Genomic DNA, 19417 nt, shown 5'->3' on the forward strand with positions numbered 1-19417 from the left:
GGAGAGTTGCATGCTATGAGCTTGGGGGCCTAAAATATGTAAAAATACGGATCAAGGTGGGCAGTGGTGGGGTGAGGTCCCCACCCTGCCTACCTGGCAGTTTGCAGAGAGAGTTCATCTCGTGAGAGCATGTTTTCCTTCTCTCCAAGGGCAGGGCAATACTGCCCTTGGGTTTTCAGATTCTCTGGGGTTGCATGGGCCCAAAGACCCCAAGATTCGCTCCTCCACAGGGTTGGGGTGCGGGGAGGGCAGACGGGGTTAGAAACAATTGAGATGAAAACAATGAGTTGAGTTGTGGGGTGTGGGAACTGTGAGGCACACTAGCCAGAATCCATACGGAAGGCTCAGCTCAGAAATTGCAGCAGCATATTGATCTGAAATCCAAGGAGCTGATGTTTTAATTCTGTCGCCACCTCTCTGAACTCTGCGCATCGCTGTACATGCTGCAGATAAACAGCCTTTGGGGCTTTTTTTCAGTATGGCTCATAAGCAGTGAAGGCCACTCTCACTGGGATAGGACACCTTCGGGACAAGTGTCAGGAGCTGGGGCCTCTCTTGCTCCATGTTGGCTGGAATGATGAGGAGTAAAAATAACTCAGATTTCCAGCTGGTATTTCAAAGCTCACTTCATATTACAGTGTAAGGGAAAGTACCTTTCTCCAAGTTTCAACATTTCCTCCTGAATCTTTAGACTTTCAAATCTAAACCTTAAAATTTTTTTTAATGTTTTATTTATTTTTGATACAGAGAGAGAGAGAGAGAGAGAGAGCGAGAGCGCGAGCGAGCATGAGAGGGGGAGGGGCAGAGGGAGAAGGAGACACAGAACCAGAAGCAGACTCCAGGCTCTGAGCTAGCTGTCAGCACAGAACCTGATGTGGGGCTCGAACCCACGAATGTGAGATCTGACCTGAGCCGAAGTCGGAGGCTTAACCGACTGAGCCACCCAAGGGCCCCTCAAATCTAAACCTTTAATAGAAGAGAACCATATTACCATTTTGTTCTTCTTGGGGCTGTGTCTTGTTTCCCATTCACTTACAGATCTCAAAATGTGCCCGTGATCCTTTCAGATAAGAACGTGTTGAGGAGGCCTTCTCTGTGTCATTAGACTGTGAGTCTTGTGTCTTGGTCCCTTGCCACCCCTCTCAGAGGAGCAGTGACCTGCAACTGAGGCCAGTTGCTTTGTTCTCGTATGTTCTACTTTCTGGGCAATCTCTGGATTTTACCTTATACTTCTTCCTTTGAAATTTCCACTTCTATCATTATACTGTTAATTTCTAAGGTCAGTCTTACTCTCTGAATAATCTTCTGAAATAGTATCCTGCTCTTTTTGTGTGTGTGGGTATAAACATCTGGTCTGTCTTAGCAGAGCATTTATTTTTAAAAGATTAAAATGTGCACTGATAGATCTGTTTGCACTGGGGTGGGTAGACTGGTGCGACATGGCTTTTAATTGGGCGGCTCCAAGTATCAAGTTCGGCGGGATTTTCCTCTTACCCGGAGGGGACCCCTCACCTCTTCTGTCTGGGCTCACAAGGGGTAGCAGGATTGAAAGCCCCCAAGGCCAGCCCTGTCTGATACAGATTTTTTGGAGACCCAGCTCCCACCTCTTCCTGGAATGCAGGAGGGTCTAGCCTCTGGTTTTGTGACCAGGGGCACCAAAGGTATGTTTTTGTGCAGGCTTTCAACTCATGCTGTTTTCAGCCTTGTCCTCCAGTTCTTGATACATTCAGGGATTCTGTGGCATGAATTGTCTTGCCTCTCAGTGGCTCTCCTCCCTGATGGCCCTTAGGGCTCTGGTTGCTTTTTTTTCAGTGACCACTTGGCCATGTGCTTTTCAGTAACATTACTTGTCTGGTGTTGTGTCATCTCCAGCTCTGTTTGACCTTGTGAATTTGTACCTTTTACTTCTTAAACCATTTGACTAGGGTTTTGGAGGGAGTGGATATAAATGCATCTGTTCAATTTCCAGTATATAATGGACCTCTATCCTAATCAGCTTTAAAGAATGATTTAACAGGGAAAGCACTGAGATGAGACCTTTATATAATTAAGCAAAACTGAGGGCTATTATGGAGCCATCAGATTCTGAAGAAAAAGTGCTAGAAATGCAGAAATTAGCATTCATAGGTCCTACAGGGTGATACGTAGAAATATAGATTACATAGTTTTTGAGTGCTAAGGTTTTGAACAAAATCAGTTCTGTCTCTACCAAAACAATTCACTGTGTTACCATACTTCTCTAGACCCTTTCAAAAATGTTCAGATTTCTGGAAATACATATATTGTGACCATGCCAGTTCTAGGTCAATTATTCTATATATGCAGGACATGTTTCTAAAGCTTATTATTATTATTATTTTTAACCATACGTCTTCTTTCTGTGAAAGCAGTACGGTTTCATTATGGAAAATACTGATAAAAAGCAGGAAAATATCCTTCTCCCCTACTCCCACAGCCAGAGGTGACCTCTCCTGTCCTCTGGTTCTATGTTTATACTGGGTCAGAACTGACACCCTTGGTCTTCATGGCTGTGTCCTCATTCTTTTCCAGGACACTGGGGTTGGGAAATCAAGCATTGTGTGTCGGTTTGTCCAGGATCACTTTGACCACAACATCAGCCCAACCATCGGGTAAGTTCCCATATGTTCTTCTCTTTCACATTTCTTCCCTTCAAAGCACTTGGAGAGGTCACTTTGTGCCTGAGCCTGCAAGCTGATGCAACATATTTTTTAGCTGCGGAGGTGGGGATGGGGGATGTCCAAGTATCAGGATCTGCAGAATTTGCAAGTAGTTTTCATTCCAGCCGGTGAGAATCCATCCCAACTGTAAAGACTTTGAAAGAAATGCAGGGACTTTTAGGCAGTGTGTCTGGCCTCACTGTCCCTGTCAATAATTCTTTTTTCCAACTGTCTTCTTAGGCTGCAGCCTAAGACCATCTCCTTGATCTTCAAGAGCATTACTCTGCAAATCATACCCGCTTTATTTCCAGATGGAAGAGTAGACACAGGACAAATCCCCAGGGTCCTGCATTAGGTACCCTGCCAGTAAACCTGGACACACTGTCCACTCACACAGCACAGCTGTCCATGCAGCCCGTGGGGGCAGATTGACTTCCTTTTCTGGATTAATCAACTGTCATTATTATGCTTGGGGAGGGGTTGTGGATTATTCACTTCTGAGGCCCCAACCTTGGACTATAGGAACATTTTCCTATTCCATTTTCTCATTTCTACAGATGCTTTTGCCAGATGTGCTTTGCTGGGCCGTTTTGCAGGTGCTTGGTTTTTCATTCTCTCAGAACTTGGCCTCACTGATTTTTCTCCCTGAACAAACATATGCTCTTTTCAGAGAGCAGAGGTTTTATTTTCTTCTCAAGGGAAAGAATGTGTTTCTGTATTTTGGGAAGGACTGATGACAGGAGTGATTGTCTCTATTACATGTAAATGGAGAAGATTTGCTGCAGGACATAAGTAGATGCTTCAGCAGATGACAATTGGTTGATAGGTCAGTGGTTGGAGCGGTGTAGGTAAGAAAATCCACTGCCTTTTGCAGTTTATTTATTTTTTATTTTTTTATTATTTTTATGTCTTTGTTTTATTTTGAGAGAGAGAAACAGAGAGTGAGCTGGGGTGGGGGGGAGTGGGCAGAGAGAGAGGGAGACACAGAATCTGAAGCAGGCTCCAGGCTCTGAGCTGTCAGCAAAGAGCATGACGCAGGGCTTGAGCCCCAGACTGTGAGATCATGACCTGAACCAAAGTCAGATGCTTAACCAACTGGGACACCCAGGCACCCCCCCTTTTGCATTTTAAAAATAGCTTAAAGAAAAATGTTCACAAAAGTAGGCGTCAAGAACTGTGATGGCAAGCTAAGAAGTTAGCCTGTTTCATGGATGCTGGCAGAGGACACATGACTCTCGGATCAGACACAGGGAAGGTAGCAGTAGTTGGAATATTATCATTTTGTTTTGGTTCTCCAAGCACGAAGTTCCTGTAGTGTAACACGAAGAGGGTCAGATGACACCCTACATGCAGTGGGTTGAGTCACAAGAGAGGACGCTCAAGTTTACAAAACCCAACTCTTTTTTAATGGGCGGTAAGCATGTCTGTGCTTTGCTCCAGAGGGAGACCTTATTTCTCCCCTCCAAGGCTATTTGCTATCCAAACATCCTTGAAAACAATCAGAAAAAAGGACTGTGCCTTTGCTTGCACGATATGGACAGTGGTAGAAATCCGTGGGAGTTGTCTCCCAACATAGGCACTTCTGTAGATAGGGAACAGTTTTATAGAGGAAATTCTTTTTATTCTTCTCCATGATGTACTTACAGTTTTTTTTAATGTTTATTTATTTTTGAGAGAGACACAGAGTCTGAGCAGGGGAAGGGCAGAGAGAGAGACACACACACAGAGTCTGAAGCAGGCTTCAGGCTCTGAGCTGTCAGCATAGAGCCTGATGCGGGGCTTGAACTCATGAACCACATGATCATGACCTGAGCTGAAGTCAGACATTTAGCCGACTGAACCACCCAGGTGCCCCGTGATGTACTTTTTTTTAAAAAAATTTTTTAATGTCTTTATGGTATTTTGAGAGAGCAGAGAGTGAGCAGGGGAGGGTCAGAGAGAGAGGGAGACACAGAATCTGAGCAGGCTCTAGGCTCTGAGCTGTCAGCACAGAGCCCAATGCGGGGCTCAAAACCACAGACTGTGAGATCATGACCTGAGCCAAAGTCGGATGCTTAACCAACTGAGCCCCCCAGGTGCCCCACCCCCATAATGTACTTTTATTCTCCTTAATTTTCCACTTTAGTGTGTTTAATAAAAGCCAAATCTCTAAAAGTGATTGACTCTGAGTGTGGTTTTGGAAGATGGAGGAGACTCTCACCTTCTACTTTTTAAATTAAAAAAAAATCATTTTTAATAGCCAATCTGTATTCTTTTTGTAATGATTTTTCTAAATAAAAGGCAATGCATGTTTTTACCATAAATTATGGTAAATACATGTGTTCAGTGTGACTTTTACACATAGGTATAAGCATCATCATTAGACATATCATTTTGGTCATAGCATCTTGGTCAAAGCAAGTCACAATGCCAGACCAGATTCAAGGGAGGGGAAATAAATCCCACCCCCTGGTGGGAGGGCGGCATTTGGAGGGGGAGCGGCATGGATCATTGGTAGCCATTTTGAGAGACCACCAGTCAAACCCTATTAACTCTGCTTCGTCTAACAAATGCATTGTGGTGGTTTTGGGTTTGTAAAAAATTATGTATTATGTGGAAACTCTGTATTTAATGGTAATTTTTTTGTAAACCTAATACATCTCTAAAAAATAGTCCATTAATTTAAAAATTATGTATTCATTCCACAAATTACAATTCAGACCATCCACAAATATGTAAAATAGAAAGTGAAGTTAGAGGATTTTACTAGCTCTCTGATCCCATTTTCTCCAATTTACATTATCATTATTTAGAGTCCAAAGTGCATGTTAAACATGCTTCCTGTATTTTCTGTGTATATGCACATGTACAAATGCATAATTTCTAAAACCAGAAAAGCCAATACATTCTATCTGACCTACCACAGCATGCATTCTTCATCCTATAAGACTGCCTCATTTTTCTTTCATGAACACAGATTTCTTGGAAGAAAATAGATGCAACACTTCTCGTGCTATGTGTGCATTTCCTTGACAGAGTCAAGATTAAAGCCTAGGGGTGCCTGGGTGGCTCAGTGGGTTAAGCATCCGACTTCAGCTCAGGTCATGATCTCGTGGTTCATGGGTTCAAGCCCCGTGTCAGGCTTTGTGCTGACAGCTCAGAGCATGGAGCCTGCTTTAGATTCTGTGTCTCTCTCTCTCTCTGATCCTCCCCTGCTCACACTGTCTCTCTCTGTCTCTCAAAAATAAATAAAAAGCATTAAAAAAAGATTAAAGCCTAATTTTTCAGTTTATAAAAGTTCACATTCATTCTAAGAAAACCCACAGAATTTATAAAAATGGGAATCATAATATACATACAATTTTCATCCTGTTTTCTACTTAATATATTTTGAACATTTTCCTAGAATACCAAATAAGCCTCAGAAATATGATGGAAATACTATTTTCTCTGATTATAAATGTATTATATACGCATCCTAAAAAACGGAAAATGAAGAAAACTTTGAAGAAAATATAAAAACTACCCATAATCAGCTTTCTTCCAGTCTTTTTGCTATGTGTATATATAATCTTTCTTTAATTTAGCATTATATTGTTAAGTTCATGTTGTTAGTGTTCTTTAAGAACAAGGATTTTCCACCCCAGTTTTATAGCTGTAGAATTGACATACATCATTGTATAAAAAAGCAAGAATTCATAATGGCTTTATTTTCCATTAAAGTCATTTAGGTTATTTATAATTTTTTTTTACCTTTTAAGTAATGTATGACGTATGTCTTGGGGCATAAATACTTGCTCACCTCTGATTATTTCATTAGGTTACATTCATAGCAGTGGAATAATTTAGTCAAAGAATAAGAACATATTGGAGGATGATGAAGTCCCACCAGAAATTACAAACAACTGCAACAAATGAGGTTGGCCACATAAATAATGTCTAGTACTCAAATCTTCAAAGTGAGACTCATTCAGAGGATCAGAATGGTTTCAATCCCAGAATACTAGGAAGGCAAGAACATCCTCCTCACTGGAGCTACTGGTTTCCTAGGGAAGGTACTTCTGGAAAAGTTGCTGAGATCTTGTCCTAAGGTGAATTCAGTGTGTTTTGGTGAGGCAGAAAGCTGGACAGACACCCCAAGAACAAGTAGAAAAACTTATTAGTGGCAAGCTCTTTGACAGATTGTGAGATGAAAATCCAGATTTTCGAGACAAAGTTATAGTGATCAACAGTGAACTCACCCAACCCAAACTGGCTCTTAGTGAAGAAGATAAAGAGATCATCATAGATTCTATCAATATTATATTCCATTGTGCAGCTACAGTAAGGTTTAATGAAAATTTAAGAGATGCTGTCCAGTTAAATGTGATTGCTACACATCAGCTTATTCTCCTTGCACAACAAATGAAGAATCTGGAGGTATTCGTGCATGTATCAACAGCATATGCCTACTGCAATTGAAAGCATATTGATGAAGTAGTCTATCCACCTCCTGTGGATCCCAAGAAACTGATTGATGCTTTGGAGTGGATGGATGATGGCCTGGTAAATGATATCACACCAAAATTGATAGGAGACAGACCTAGTACATACATATACACGAAAGCATTGGCAGAATGTGTTGTACAGCAAGAAGGAGCAAAGCTAAATGTGGCGATTGTCAGGCCATCAATTGTTGGTGCCAGTTGGAAAGAACCTTTTCCAGGAAGGATTGATAACTTTAATGGACCAAGTGGTCTCTTTATTGCGGCAGGGAAAGGAATTCTTCGAACAATGCGCGCCTCCAACAACGCCCTTGCCGATCTTGTAGATGTAGTTGTCAACACGAGTCTTGCGGCAGGCTGGTATTCCGGAGTTAATAGACCAAGAAACATCATGGTGTATAACTGTACAACAGGCAGCACAAATCCATTCCACTGGGGTGAAGTTGAATACCATGTAATTTCCACTTTCAAGAGGAATCCTCTCGAACAGGCCTTCAGACGGCCCAATGTAAATCTAACCTCCAATCACCTTTTATATCATTACTGGATTGCTGTAAGCCACAAGGCCCCAGCATTCCTGTATGATATCTACCTCAGGAGGACTGGAAGAAGCCCAAGGATGATGAAAACAATAACTCGTCTTCACAAAGCTCTGGTGTTTCTTGAATATTTCACAAGTAATTCTTGGGTTTGGAATCCTGACAATGTCAATATGTTGATGAATCAACTAAACCCTGAAGATAAAAAGAGCTTTAATATCGATGTATGGCAGCTACACTGGGCAGAATATATAGAAAACTACTGCGTGGGAACTAAGAAATATGTACTGAATGAAGAAATGTCTGGTCTTCCTGCAGCTAGAAAACATCTGAACAAGTTGAGGAACATACGGTATGGTTTCAATACTATCCTCGTGATCCTGATTTGGCGTATTTTTATTGCAAGATCACAAATGGCAAGAAACATCTGGTACTTTGTGGTTAGTCTGTGTTAAAAGTTCCTGTCATACTTCCGAGCATCCAGCACTATGAGATACTGAAGATGAGAATTTAGCATTAGAACATCTATGTGTATGGTGGTCCAAATGCACAAAATGTAAAATGTACTTAAGTCATCTCACCTTTTGTCAAGACATTAAGCTATCTTAGATCAGAGTATGGAGTACAGTATAGTACATTTTATGTAACATTTTAATTTTTATGCTTATAAAACTCTAGTGAACACACTGTGGTAATGCCAGCTCAAATCTACAATAGCTACCAAAACCATGACTTAACATTTTGATCCTTGGGCACAAGAGGTGGGGTGAGGGTAGGAATGGGGAAACAGGAACACTGACCAGTATAACTGTGCAATTCTGAAACATATTAATTAAAATATGCCTTAAACATAGTGAGTTTATAATTCTAATACATAGTGCAGTGGAAAGCATTTATTGGACAGAAATATATAGCTAAGTTGGTAGATATTTAATTCTTCAGTGTTTGGTTTTTTTCATCAGTTGAAGTGGGTTTTAGTTTTGTTAAAATTATAGCCAAACTATTTTTACATGTTTTGTAAGTTACTGAGTGGTCTTCATCGTGAAACACATGTTCTCATTTTCCTTTCTCTGATTAGTGGTCTGATGCACATCATTTTTGTGTAAGCAATCAATTGCTTCCATAATCAGAAGGTTATATATTATTCTAAAGACCCTACTGGCTCTACATGAGTTTGAGAATCCATTTCACCACATGCTATGTATTTATTGAAGGAAAATGACAACAAATTCAGTAAGACTATTAGTATCAAAAAGAAGACGAGTACAGTTTTCTTGTCTACCTTATGACCAAATAAAAATCAGTCCTGTGGTGGGGGGGTGGTGGGGAGAACATATTGAAGGCTCCTGATGGATATTGCCAAATTGTTTTTCAGAAAAGTTGTCCTTAGTTTTCTGTATACTTGCCAGCTTTAGGTCTTACCTAAAAGATTTTTCTATATATGGGTTCTAAATCCTGTGATTTTCCTTTAAGCTTCAAACTGAAGCATTTTCTCAGACCTTAAAATTTCTTCATAAATGTAAGTGATTGTAGCATTCAATGATGTACTGATTTGCTTTCTACCCACTTCATCCCTCACTTTCCTTCTGGAGTCAAGCTTGAGATGGGCTCTTCTGGTGTTAATCTGTTGTCCTTACATGATGCAGTTCAATTCCCCCATTTAAAACCCACTCAAAATGTATCCTCTCTTGTGGGATTTTGAGAAAATGTTTACAAACTCCAGTTTAAGACAAATAAAGCTAGCAAGGAACATACACATTTCTTGGAAGATGTTATATATGGGCTGCGGTGCTTAGTCTGCAGCTGGAGGGTTTGATATGCTGAGAATCTGGCTTTTAGATGCATTTTGTTTAGCCTGCACAGTGCTTTAATTTTTTTAAGCCAATAATGAATAACTAGGAAATTTTTACATAATAAACGTGCATTTCTAGCTTCTCTTAAAAAATCTTGGTAGACTTGGCACAGACATGCTCACGTGGCAGGAGCCAGCTGGACCTGAGCCACAGGTGCTCCATGTGGGTGGATGGGCTCTCTCCTTTCCACATCTCTGCCTCTGTTTAGCGTCACTATTATTTTTTACCAGTATTACTTTTACACCTAGCCTGCTTGGTTCATTTATATCGTTGCTACCTGGTCCCATAGACATTTCAGTTCATGCTCCTGGCCCAGGGCCTGATTTTTCACAGTAATGTCACTGGCCCTAAGCAGCAAGCAGCGAGGGGCACCTGGGTGGCTCAATTGGTTAAGCATCCCACTTCGGCTCAGTTCATGATCTTGTGGTCCGTGAGTTCAGGCCCCATGTCAAGCTCTGTGCTTACAGCTCAGAGCCTGGAGCCTGCTTCAGATTCTGTATCTCCCTCTCTCTCTGCCCCTCCCTTGCTTGCACTCTGTCTCTGTCTCTTTCTGAAAAATAAATGAACATTAGGGGCGCCTGGGTGGCTCAGTCGGTTAAGCCTCCGATTTCAGCTCAGGTCAGATCTCATGTCCGTGGGTTCGAGCCCCACGTCAGGCTCTGTGCTGACAGCTAGCTCAGAGCCTGGAGCCTGCTTCCAGTTCTGTGTCTCCTTCTCTCTCTGCCCCTCCCCCTCTCATGCTCTGTCTCTCTCTGTATCAAAAATAAATAAAACATTAATAAAAAAAATAAAAAAAATGAACATTAAAAAAATTTTTTTTTAAAAATTAGAGCAGTGAGGTGACTTGTTTGGGGACACACAGCCAGTGAACAGTGAACAAAGGACTCAGACAGACCCAGTGAGTCCACTTTCAAAGTCCACCCTTGTGGACTACCACTGGGAAAAGGTTATAAAATGTCCTTGTGTCAGCATTGAAAGCATTCATTCTTGGGGTCTCTTGTGACTCACAATGAAAAATCTTGGCTTTGCTATTCAAGCAGATTGTGTTGACATCTTGAATATATACGTGTGTGTGTGTGTGTGTGTGTGTGTGTGTGTGTGTGTATCTGCCTTTCTGTTTCGACTTTTACGAGGTAATTGTGTGAATTCTCTGCCGGATTTTGATTCCCACAGATAATGAAGTCAGTTCAGCATTGCCAAGGCTCCCCGCTTGACCACTTTGAAAGATAATCTATAGAGAAGAAAAGATGCTTGGCATTCTTAAGATTAAATGCTAGCAAAGAAGCTGTTTAAAAAAACCCAAATAACCCAAAGAGCAAGGATTGTCAGCCGTCGTTTCAAATATTGGAAGACTGTTCTAGTGGCAGGAAATGAGGAATAGAGAGGGGTGTATACATGTGCACGTGTGTGTATATGTGTGTATTTGTGTATGTGTAGATGTGGTAGGCATTACAACTCTACTAGAGCTGTTCCGCACAGGTTTACCGCGTATCAAGGGGGAATTTCACAGATGTCATTCCCACATTTGATCCTACAACAGCCTTCCAGATCATGCAAAGTAGATATGGTTCTGTTTCTCAGATGAGGGAACTGAGGGGCTTTCTAAGTGCTCATTCTACCTAGCTGGCAGTGAGGACAGTCCTCTGCATTCTGTTTCTGACTGTGCTGGCTTTTGGGTCTCAGATTCCACCCCCCTCTTATCTGTAGAGTGAAGGGGTCAGCCTGGATATTTCATGTTTTTTCCATTTCAAAAAGTCTCTGGTTCTAAGACTCTATTTAATATTTTTTTATTATTAACATTTATTCATTTTAGAGAGAGCTTGAGCAGGAGGAGGGCAGAGAGAAAGGGGGACACAGAATTCAAAGCAGGCTCCTGACACAGGGTGCAAACCCATGAGTGTGAGATCGTGACCTGGGCTGAAGTCAGACACTCAACAGACTGAGCCACCTAGGCACCCCTCTGATTCAAAGATTTTATTTTATTTTATTTTTTAAGGTTTCATTTATTTTTGAGAACAAGAGACATAACACAAGTGGGGGAGGGGCATAGAGAGATGGGGAGACCCAGAATCTCAAGCAGGCTCCAGGCTTTGAGCTCTTAGCACAGAGCCCAATGCGGGGCTCAAACTCACAGACTTGAGAGATCATGACTTGAGCTGAAGTCGGATGCATAACCGACTGAGCCACCCAGGGGTCCCTGATTCAAAGATTTTAAAGGCATGAATTTAGTTTTCTAAGCCTGAGAACTTAAGGGCAAGGTTGATGTATTATTTATCCTAGTGCCTAGAGTATATTGAGGGATGAATGAAAATCTGGCTTACATCAAAGCTAAAACAAAACCAAAGGTATTTATGGAAAGAATTTCTAAACAAAGTTAAAGGGTGAAGCTTAAACCAGAAAAGATTATAGTTAAAATACACTATTATAAGAGGTAAGTATAAAGTACTCAAAAAGTGAGTAAGAAAAGGATGAACACCCCAACTGAGACGTGGGCAAAGGTCATGAACTAAATATTTACAAAAGAAAAATACAAATGAACAATAAATACTAAAATGACGTTCAGATTTATAATAAACATAACGAAAATGGGAATGACATATAATTTTCTCCCAATCATGCTGGGAAAGACTTGAAATATGAGGGTTGGCTGGGGAGAAGTTCATATACATGGTCGTGGGTGTGTAGGCTGGTCCCACCCACAGTGTGGCATGTCTGTTTCTAAGATTAAGTGTAAGAGTTGTATAAGGACACAAAGATGTAAGTAAAATTATTCATTTAATCATTGATATAATAGTGGAAAATAGGTGACTAAAATGTCCATCGGTGGGTTAGTGAATAAACCCATAACATGGTATAGAATATTCAGCGGCACCTGGGTGGCTCAGTCAGTTGAGCTTCCGACATTTAGCTCAGGTCATGATCTCACCGTCTGTGAGGTTGAGCCCTGCAATTGGGCTCTCTGCTGTCAACTCAGAGCCTGCTTTGGATCCTCTGTTGCCTCCCTCTCTGCACCTCCCCTTCTCGCCGACTGCCTCAAAAGTAAATAAAATATTTAAGAAAAACAAGAATATTTTATCATTTAGATAATGAGGTTAATCTGTATTCACAGAAATGAAAAGGTGTCCATGATATATACAGTAGAGGGAAATTAAAATGTATATAGAGTATGATCAATGATGGGGGTAAACATTGTATAAAAATAATTTGGAAGGGGGCGCCTGGGTGGCTCAGTCGGTTGGGTCTCTGGCTTCAGCTCAGGTCAGATCTCACGTCCGTGGGTTCGAGCCCCGCGTCAGGCTCTGTGCTGACAGCTAGTTCAGAGCCTGGAGCCTGCTTCAGTTCTGTGTCTCCTTCTCTCTGCCCTTCCCCCTCTCATGCTCTGTCTCTCTCTGTATCAAAAATAAATAAAACATTAAAAAAAATAATTTGGAAGGATGTATACCAACTAACTAGCAGTGATTGTGGCTAGGTGCTGACATGGCAATTGATTTCTATTTCCTCCTTTGCTTTCATTTTTTGAATTTCTTTTTTGTGATGTACATATATTGCTTTTATAATGGGAAAAATAATAAAGATTCTTCTATGTTTTAAATATGTTTATTCTTATCAGTAGTCTGTATATATGTTAAACACCTTATAAGAGAAGACCTCATGGGGCAGTTGTAGTTTTGATAATATTGGGTCCCATCGCTTAGAAAAATACTTAGAATTTCCATTTAGTGCCATCGTAGGTTGATAAATAGAACTGTTACCTTCTGGAGTGTGTGTGTATTTTGTGGGGGTTGCATGGGAATTGCAGGGACATATGCTTTTCTGCTTGGGACTGTGTAGTTTGTATCTTAGTCCTGGGGAAAAGTAGGAGAACTTGAGGAAACATTACTGGCAGGGGTGTTGAGTGGTGCAGGGCTGAGCTGTGTGCTGGACACAGTGGTCAGCTGGACGAGAGGGAAGACAGCCTGACCCTTTATGCCTAAAAACTCTATTGTGCCTCTCCTGGGAATAAGAACATAATGAGGACACCATTATTACCCCTAGAAAATTAGTTTTGATTCAGTGATAATATGACAGATAGTCTAAATTTAAATGTTGCCAATTGTCCTCAAAATGTCTTTTAAAGCTATTTCCCTCCTAATTCCAGATCCAGCCAACTGGCATTTGGTTGCTTTATCTCTTTGTGCTGTCTTAATCTAGATGGACAGTCTCCCTGCCTTTGGTTCTGTTTGCTTTTCATGACATTGAGTTACTTGAAGCATTCAGGCCGATTGTCTTGAACGCTCCGCATTCTGGATTTGCCTGATTTGTTTCTTCCTGATAAAATTAAGGTTAATGGTTTTGGTCAGAATGCTGCACAGGTGATGTATTCATCATGTAAAAAGGTGATCACATCTGGTTGCCCCCTGTTGGGGATACTCCCTAGATTTTGATGAAAGGGAAGTTTTATCTTACAGAAAAAAAGTCAAGGGCATAAACTTTCGACGTCTTGTATCTTTACATCTTTCATGAACACAAAGAAAATATTTACTAACAGGAAATACGCAAAAACAAAGTATCAAGTGCTTTATTATCTACTGTTTCGAATCCTTCCTTTTTTTTTTTTTAGTGGAGAAAACATAAATATTTGGTAAGCCACCAGCCTTTCTCCCTGCATGTATAGAAGCAGGGTGGGAATGAGATATGGTATTTTATTAGTTGCTGCTAGTGTTGGATGCATAACATAGGTGAAGATACAAGGCGATTTTCTGGTTGCGCCGTTGCAAGGCCCAAACTGTGACATGCCCAAATACTAGCTGCCCCTGCTACTCTTCATGGTTGTAATAATAAGTTTTTAAAATCTAGGGTGTTTTTCCTCCTGAGATTTGGGGCATATTATCTTAGAACAATTGGATGTATTATCTCAGGACAATGTTTTTGGAAACACAGTGCTTTAAATGCATTCCTTGCTTTAAAAAAATTTTTTCTTTCCCTAAACCTCCACTCAGACTAACAGAAAATGCAGAATTTTGGGGGGTTTGGGGAGGTGAAAAGACTCTAACAGCCCTTGTCTCCTCTTAGTGGCCCCAGGAGGGAGCTTTTGGGGTCTTGCTGAGGCAAGATTAGCTTGTCTGGAACAGGAGCCTTTGTAAAGATTGTAGGGGCACCTGGTAACATGGAGATGTTGATTCTCTTTTTCAGGGCATCTTTTATGACCAAAACTGTGCCTTGTGGAAATGAGCTTCATAAGTTCCTCATCTGGGACACTGCTGGGCAGGAACGGGTAAGTGTACGTGGTTCTTGGCTTTCTAGGGAAAATACTGAGCCCGGTTCCTGAAGGTTTATTTGTTTTTGGCAAGACTGTTGGTTGCAAGTGACAAGAATCCAGCTGCTGTGGTTTAATGTGCTTTTCCACAGTGTGAAAAAATGTATGGGGGTGGCTCTCTTGAGGTGGGGTGGGGCTGAGTTCAAGTCCTCCAAATGTATTGTCAGAGGCACTCAGCTCCATTCCCATTTCTTTGCTTGCTTACATCTAGACTAGCTTCATTTTGAGGCAGACCCACCTCCTTCCCTTCCCCAAGGTGGCCAGGATGGTTCTGTTGGTGGCTCTAGGCCTGTGTTCTGCCACCTGAGCAGTCCCATGAAGGACAGTACCTCTTCTCCACGAGTTACACCCCATGTCTCAGTGCCTGTGGGTTCTCACTGGCCAGGATTGGGTCACGGGTTCCACTCCTGAACTTGATGCTGTGTAGCAGTGTTCAAGTGATATTTGTCACTTCTATTTGTAGAGCCAGGTAACACACTTATCCCTAAATGTAGGGCTGCCATCAGCCTCACCTGAGCCACACTGGTTGGAAGTCCAGTAGGCTTAGTTACCCAAGGAAAATCTGGGTTCTCTTACTGTAAAACGGGCCAATGGATGTTGGCTTACCAGAAACAGCCACTCACTTGTCTCTTATTCTTAATTTCTTTTATGTGCTGAAAATACTCATGGGAAAGATTATTTTAAAAGCTTGTGTTTTTAGATTTTAATGTTTATTTTTGAGGGGGGGGGAGAGAGAATGAGCGCGTGAGGGACGGAGAGAGAGGGAGACACAGAATCCGAAGCAGACTACAGGCTCTGAGCTGTCCGCACAGAGCCTGATGTGGGGCTCGAAGTCACAAACCGTGAGATCCAGACCTGAGCCCAAGTCGGACACTTAACCCACTGAACCACCCAGGCTCCCCTTACGTTTCTAGATTTTTAAAAATGAGATAATACCAGCATAGACTGTCTCTAACAGAATATTCAGATAGTAACTAGGGTGTATATCAAAGTCGAAAAGGGTGGTCAGGAGAAGTGACACACAGGGATTACCAATAGCTTGCTTTCACTGGGAGCTTTCAGTCTGCTCAAAACTTGCATCGGAGTTAAGGATCATGGAGTAAAATGGTGAAATGATCGAAGCTCACGTTTCACCTTCTCTACCTACCCTGTTTAAATAACAACACTTCCCCTTTTTCCCTCCCTGCTCTGCTCCATTTTTCCCCACATACTTTACCACCTGCTAATATGCTATTTAATTCACGTATTGATTCTGTTGATTGTCTCTCTATCAAAGGAAGAGAATCCAGGGTTCAGGACAATGCAGCATTTTCTTTATCATCTCCTCACAAATCAAGTGTGCGTTTCTATAATTTCCATTTTATATAAATCCTCGTCCCAGTATTCGTCGATTAAGGCCACTAAAGTTTTCAAGATTTCTTTCTTCTTAATTAGGACGAATCTTCTTGGCCTACAAATGCTAACCTCATTAGAACATCTTCTATTTTGCTGCTAAATTGAGAGCAGCAACTTGCACACACGAAGCCGCTGCCTTGGAGCACCTCTTTCACTCTGTGAGTCAGCTGTGCATGCTGACGCTGGAAGTGAGGTGGCGGATCCAAGGAAAAAAATGTCTGCTCGGGGATCTCTTCATTACATAACTTCCTCGTTACATACCATGTGTGTGCTAGGTTTTTGGTTTTGGGGGGTTTGATTTTTTCGTTGTTATTTAAACTTTAGCAGAGAGGCCTTTCTTGCTCCCACTTTTACTTTTGGCCATGAAATAGTTGCTCCCGTAGCTGATTTAATGTGCATAATAAGTCAATTTTACAAATAGCTGTCTTCGTATTAGCAATCCTATTGGGACTACGATTGGGGGGTCGTTCCTAAGGGCTTGCTACATTGCATGCCCTTTTCCAAATGCCTTCCGTGGATTAATAACACACTTAGTCCTCTCGCAGCACTCTGAAGTGGGGACTTCATCCCTATTTATAGGTGAGGTCTCGGAGGGGCAGAGAGGTTAAGTAACTCGCGTAAGATCACACAACCAATTAGACATAAAGCTGAAATATGAATCCAGCAGTCTGGGTCCTGAGCTCTGTAGTTCTACTCTGCTAGAAAAGTCACCCAGAAGCCACGCAGCTGAAAGTAAAGTTGGCCAAAATCCTACCACCCAGATATTTGCACCGTTTTTTAAGTTTATTTTTTTAATCAAGGTATACTTACCACACAATATTCTATTAATTTCAGGTGTACATCACAGTGATTTGGTATTTGTATACATTATGAAATGATCCCCACAGGAAGTCTAATTTCCACTATTGACATTAGATGACCGTTCTTCAGATATCTCACTATATGTGTTGATAACTTCATATTAAATTGGTCATGGTTCTTTATAGCCTGCCGTTTTCACTTGATAATAACAGTATTCCTGAAGAGAGGTTTCTGTATGATCTAAGCAGAGTATTGGACATTTCCTTACTTATTCTAATATAACATTCAAGTGGTAGGCTGCTTTTGATGAAATCTGACTCTCTAAAGTGACAACTATAGTTTGTAATTTGACTCACTGACCATCTCAAAGCTAAATAGCAATAGAAAATATTTTCTAAGGCCGTATTTCTAATTAGTCTAATTGTTTCTTCTAAAGTTTGACTACTGGAGGGTATAGACATTTGTGACTATCTTGCTATGTATGTAATTTTAAAAGTGTAGAATTATATGTTATACCTATTATACATTATATATAGTATTATTATATTAGTGCTATATGTATTAGGAATATTATCTATTACTATAATTATTAGTATTATATGTGCAAGGTCTGATTCCACAGTAGTACTTCAGGAAAGAGGGATTGAGTGTTGGATGATAACTTCACATGGATGCTTTTTAGAATTTAGATTTATGGAGAGCGGGTGAGAAATGTGTGTACAGCCTGTGTGGTCATTGATCCCTCTAACCCTCGAAGGCCTGATTTAGTTACCCTCAGGCTGTCCTTGTCTGGTGTCCCTCCGTGCAGTCTCACATCTCTCCAGTGATGGCAATTTCTCAGTCATTTTGTCAGCTTGTTGCTGGATTTAATCATGCCTGTAATGACGTTACCTAATGTTGGAGTTAAAAATAAATTCCCTGCTGCTTGTGCCTCTTGCTATTTGTTCTGTCTCATTAATTGTTGGAGTCCAGTGCACATTATTATCACTCTTTATCTATGTAAAAATCTGCTGCTGTTCTCCTTAGTCTTTGTAATTTTAAACAAACAAAATGTCTTTGGATTTATGGTTTCATGATATAAAGACATAGACTTCTGTGTCCTCAAAGGGGGATAATGCTCAGTGCAGTGCTTTGCATCTGTTAATTACTCAGTATTTGTTTATTTTTGGGACAATTCAACCAAGTTCTGCCTAGCATACACGATATTAGTTCTGGACTATATTTGTGGCACAGATCCATACTCTTAAAAAATTACTCTTCTGTCAGAGCACTGGAAATGTAAAAGGATCACTTTCCTCCTCCCTCTCTTTGTAGAAGAGAGTGTTCATTCCTACATGTTGTCATTCAGTTAGTTATATATGACGGCCATTTTAGGATTCTTTATATGGTAACTGGTAATCCATAGACTGCCTCTGTAAGAAAGTGTTTGAAAATTTAATCATTTTCAATTAACCAAATGATTGTTGAGTCCAGTTTGTTAGAAACTTAACATTTGGAAGGTTTGCGCAGTTTGTTGCTGCCAAGAGGAGTGTCGATGGGGCAAGTGTGCCATTGCAGTGCCCATGTTGTAACACCAGTGTGGGCTTTTGGGGGGATTTCATCCTTTCCTCCTGGAAGGAGTTGTTCTGGTTTGTGCTTTGTGCCGAGCTGTGACAAGGACTCGGCAGTAGGTCAGCAGATGCCTCTGGGAGGATGTACACAGGAGCTGAAGTGGTTCCAGGGGAGAGAAAGGAATTTATCTGTCCAGCTTTGTCCTCCTGTCTGCCACTGGTCTGGGTGATTCTGTCCTAATGTGTCAACATATCCATCTTTCCTATTAAGTTTCCTTTTGATTCCCTTCTTTGTTTTTCCACATAAACTGAGGACTAGAATTAGCCTCATTGTTATTAAGAATGCCTCATCAATAGGAAATGCAACCTTCATGTTCTAGATGTGTGCTTCCAAGTCATTCTGATTTTGCTTTAAAACGCTACCACAATCCATTGGATAACCTCCTTAAAATGTTAGTATCTTGGAATAATTTCAGGCTTCGTTTTCTTGATCTGACCCATCAGAGCAATATTATTCAAGAATCTAATATAAACAAATATTATCATCATCTTATTCTCTTGTTTCACTAAGGTTGGCTGTCTATCTACCCTAGAGTCTCAGTCATAATGGTCGCATTTATAAAATTTGGGTTTTAAATGCACCATGGTCAAATTCCTCAAAGGTGATTGATAGTTCTTTGGTGAGAATAAAAGCTCTCCCCTTACTTTACTAACACATCTGAAGTTGAATAGATTGACTGCTGAAATCTATTTTCTGAATCTATTGACTGCTGAAGATCATTGTTATATATATTTTTTTAAGATGAAACTGGAGAACACATATACAGACTAAAAAATAGCCT

The 19417-nt window shown here is 40.9% G+C and overlaps 1 protein-coding gene and 1 pseudogene across 1 annotated transcript in view; both read left to right on the plus strand.

The window, feature by feature from the left end:
• Positions 1-19417, plus strand: part of RAB31 (RAB31, member RAS oncogene family) — a 136080-nt gene that overhangs the window by 57194 nt on the left and 59469 nt on the right. Inside the window, exons 2-3 of the mRNA XM_029922200.1 lie at positions 2551-2630; positions 14706-14787. Coding sequence (XP_029778060.1) covers positions 2551-2630; positions 14706-14787 — 162 coding nt within the window. The remainder of the gene's footprint in view (positions 1-2550; positions 2631-14705; positions 14788-19417) is intronic.
• On the plus strand, positions 6641-8251 carry LOC115277797 (annotated as a pseudogene).

Source organism: Suricata suricatta, chromosome 14, assembly GCF_006229205.1.
Source record: "Suricata suricatta isolate VVHF042 chromosome 14, meerkat_22Aug2017_6uvM2_HiC, whole genome shotgun sequence".
NCBI lineage: Eukaryota > Metazoa > Chordata > Mammalia > Carnivora > Herpestidae > Suricata > Suricata suricatta.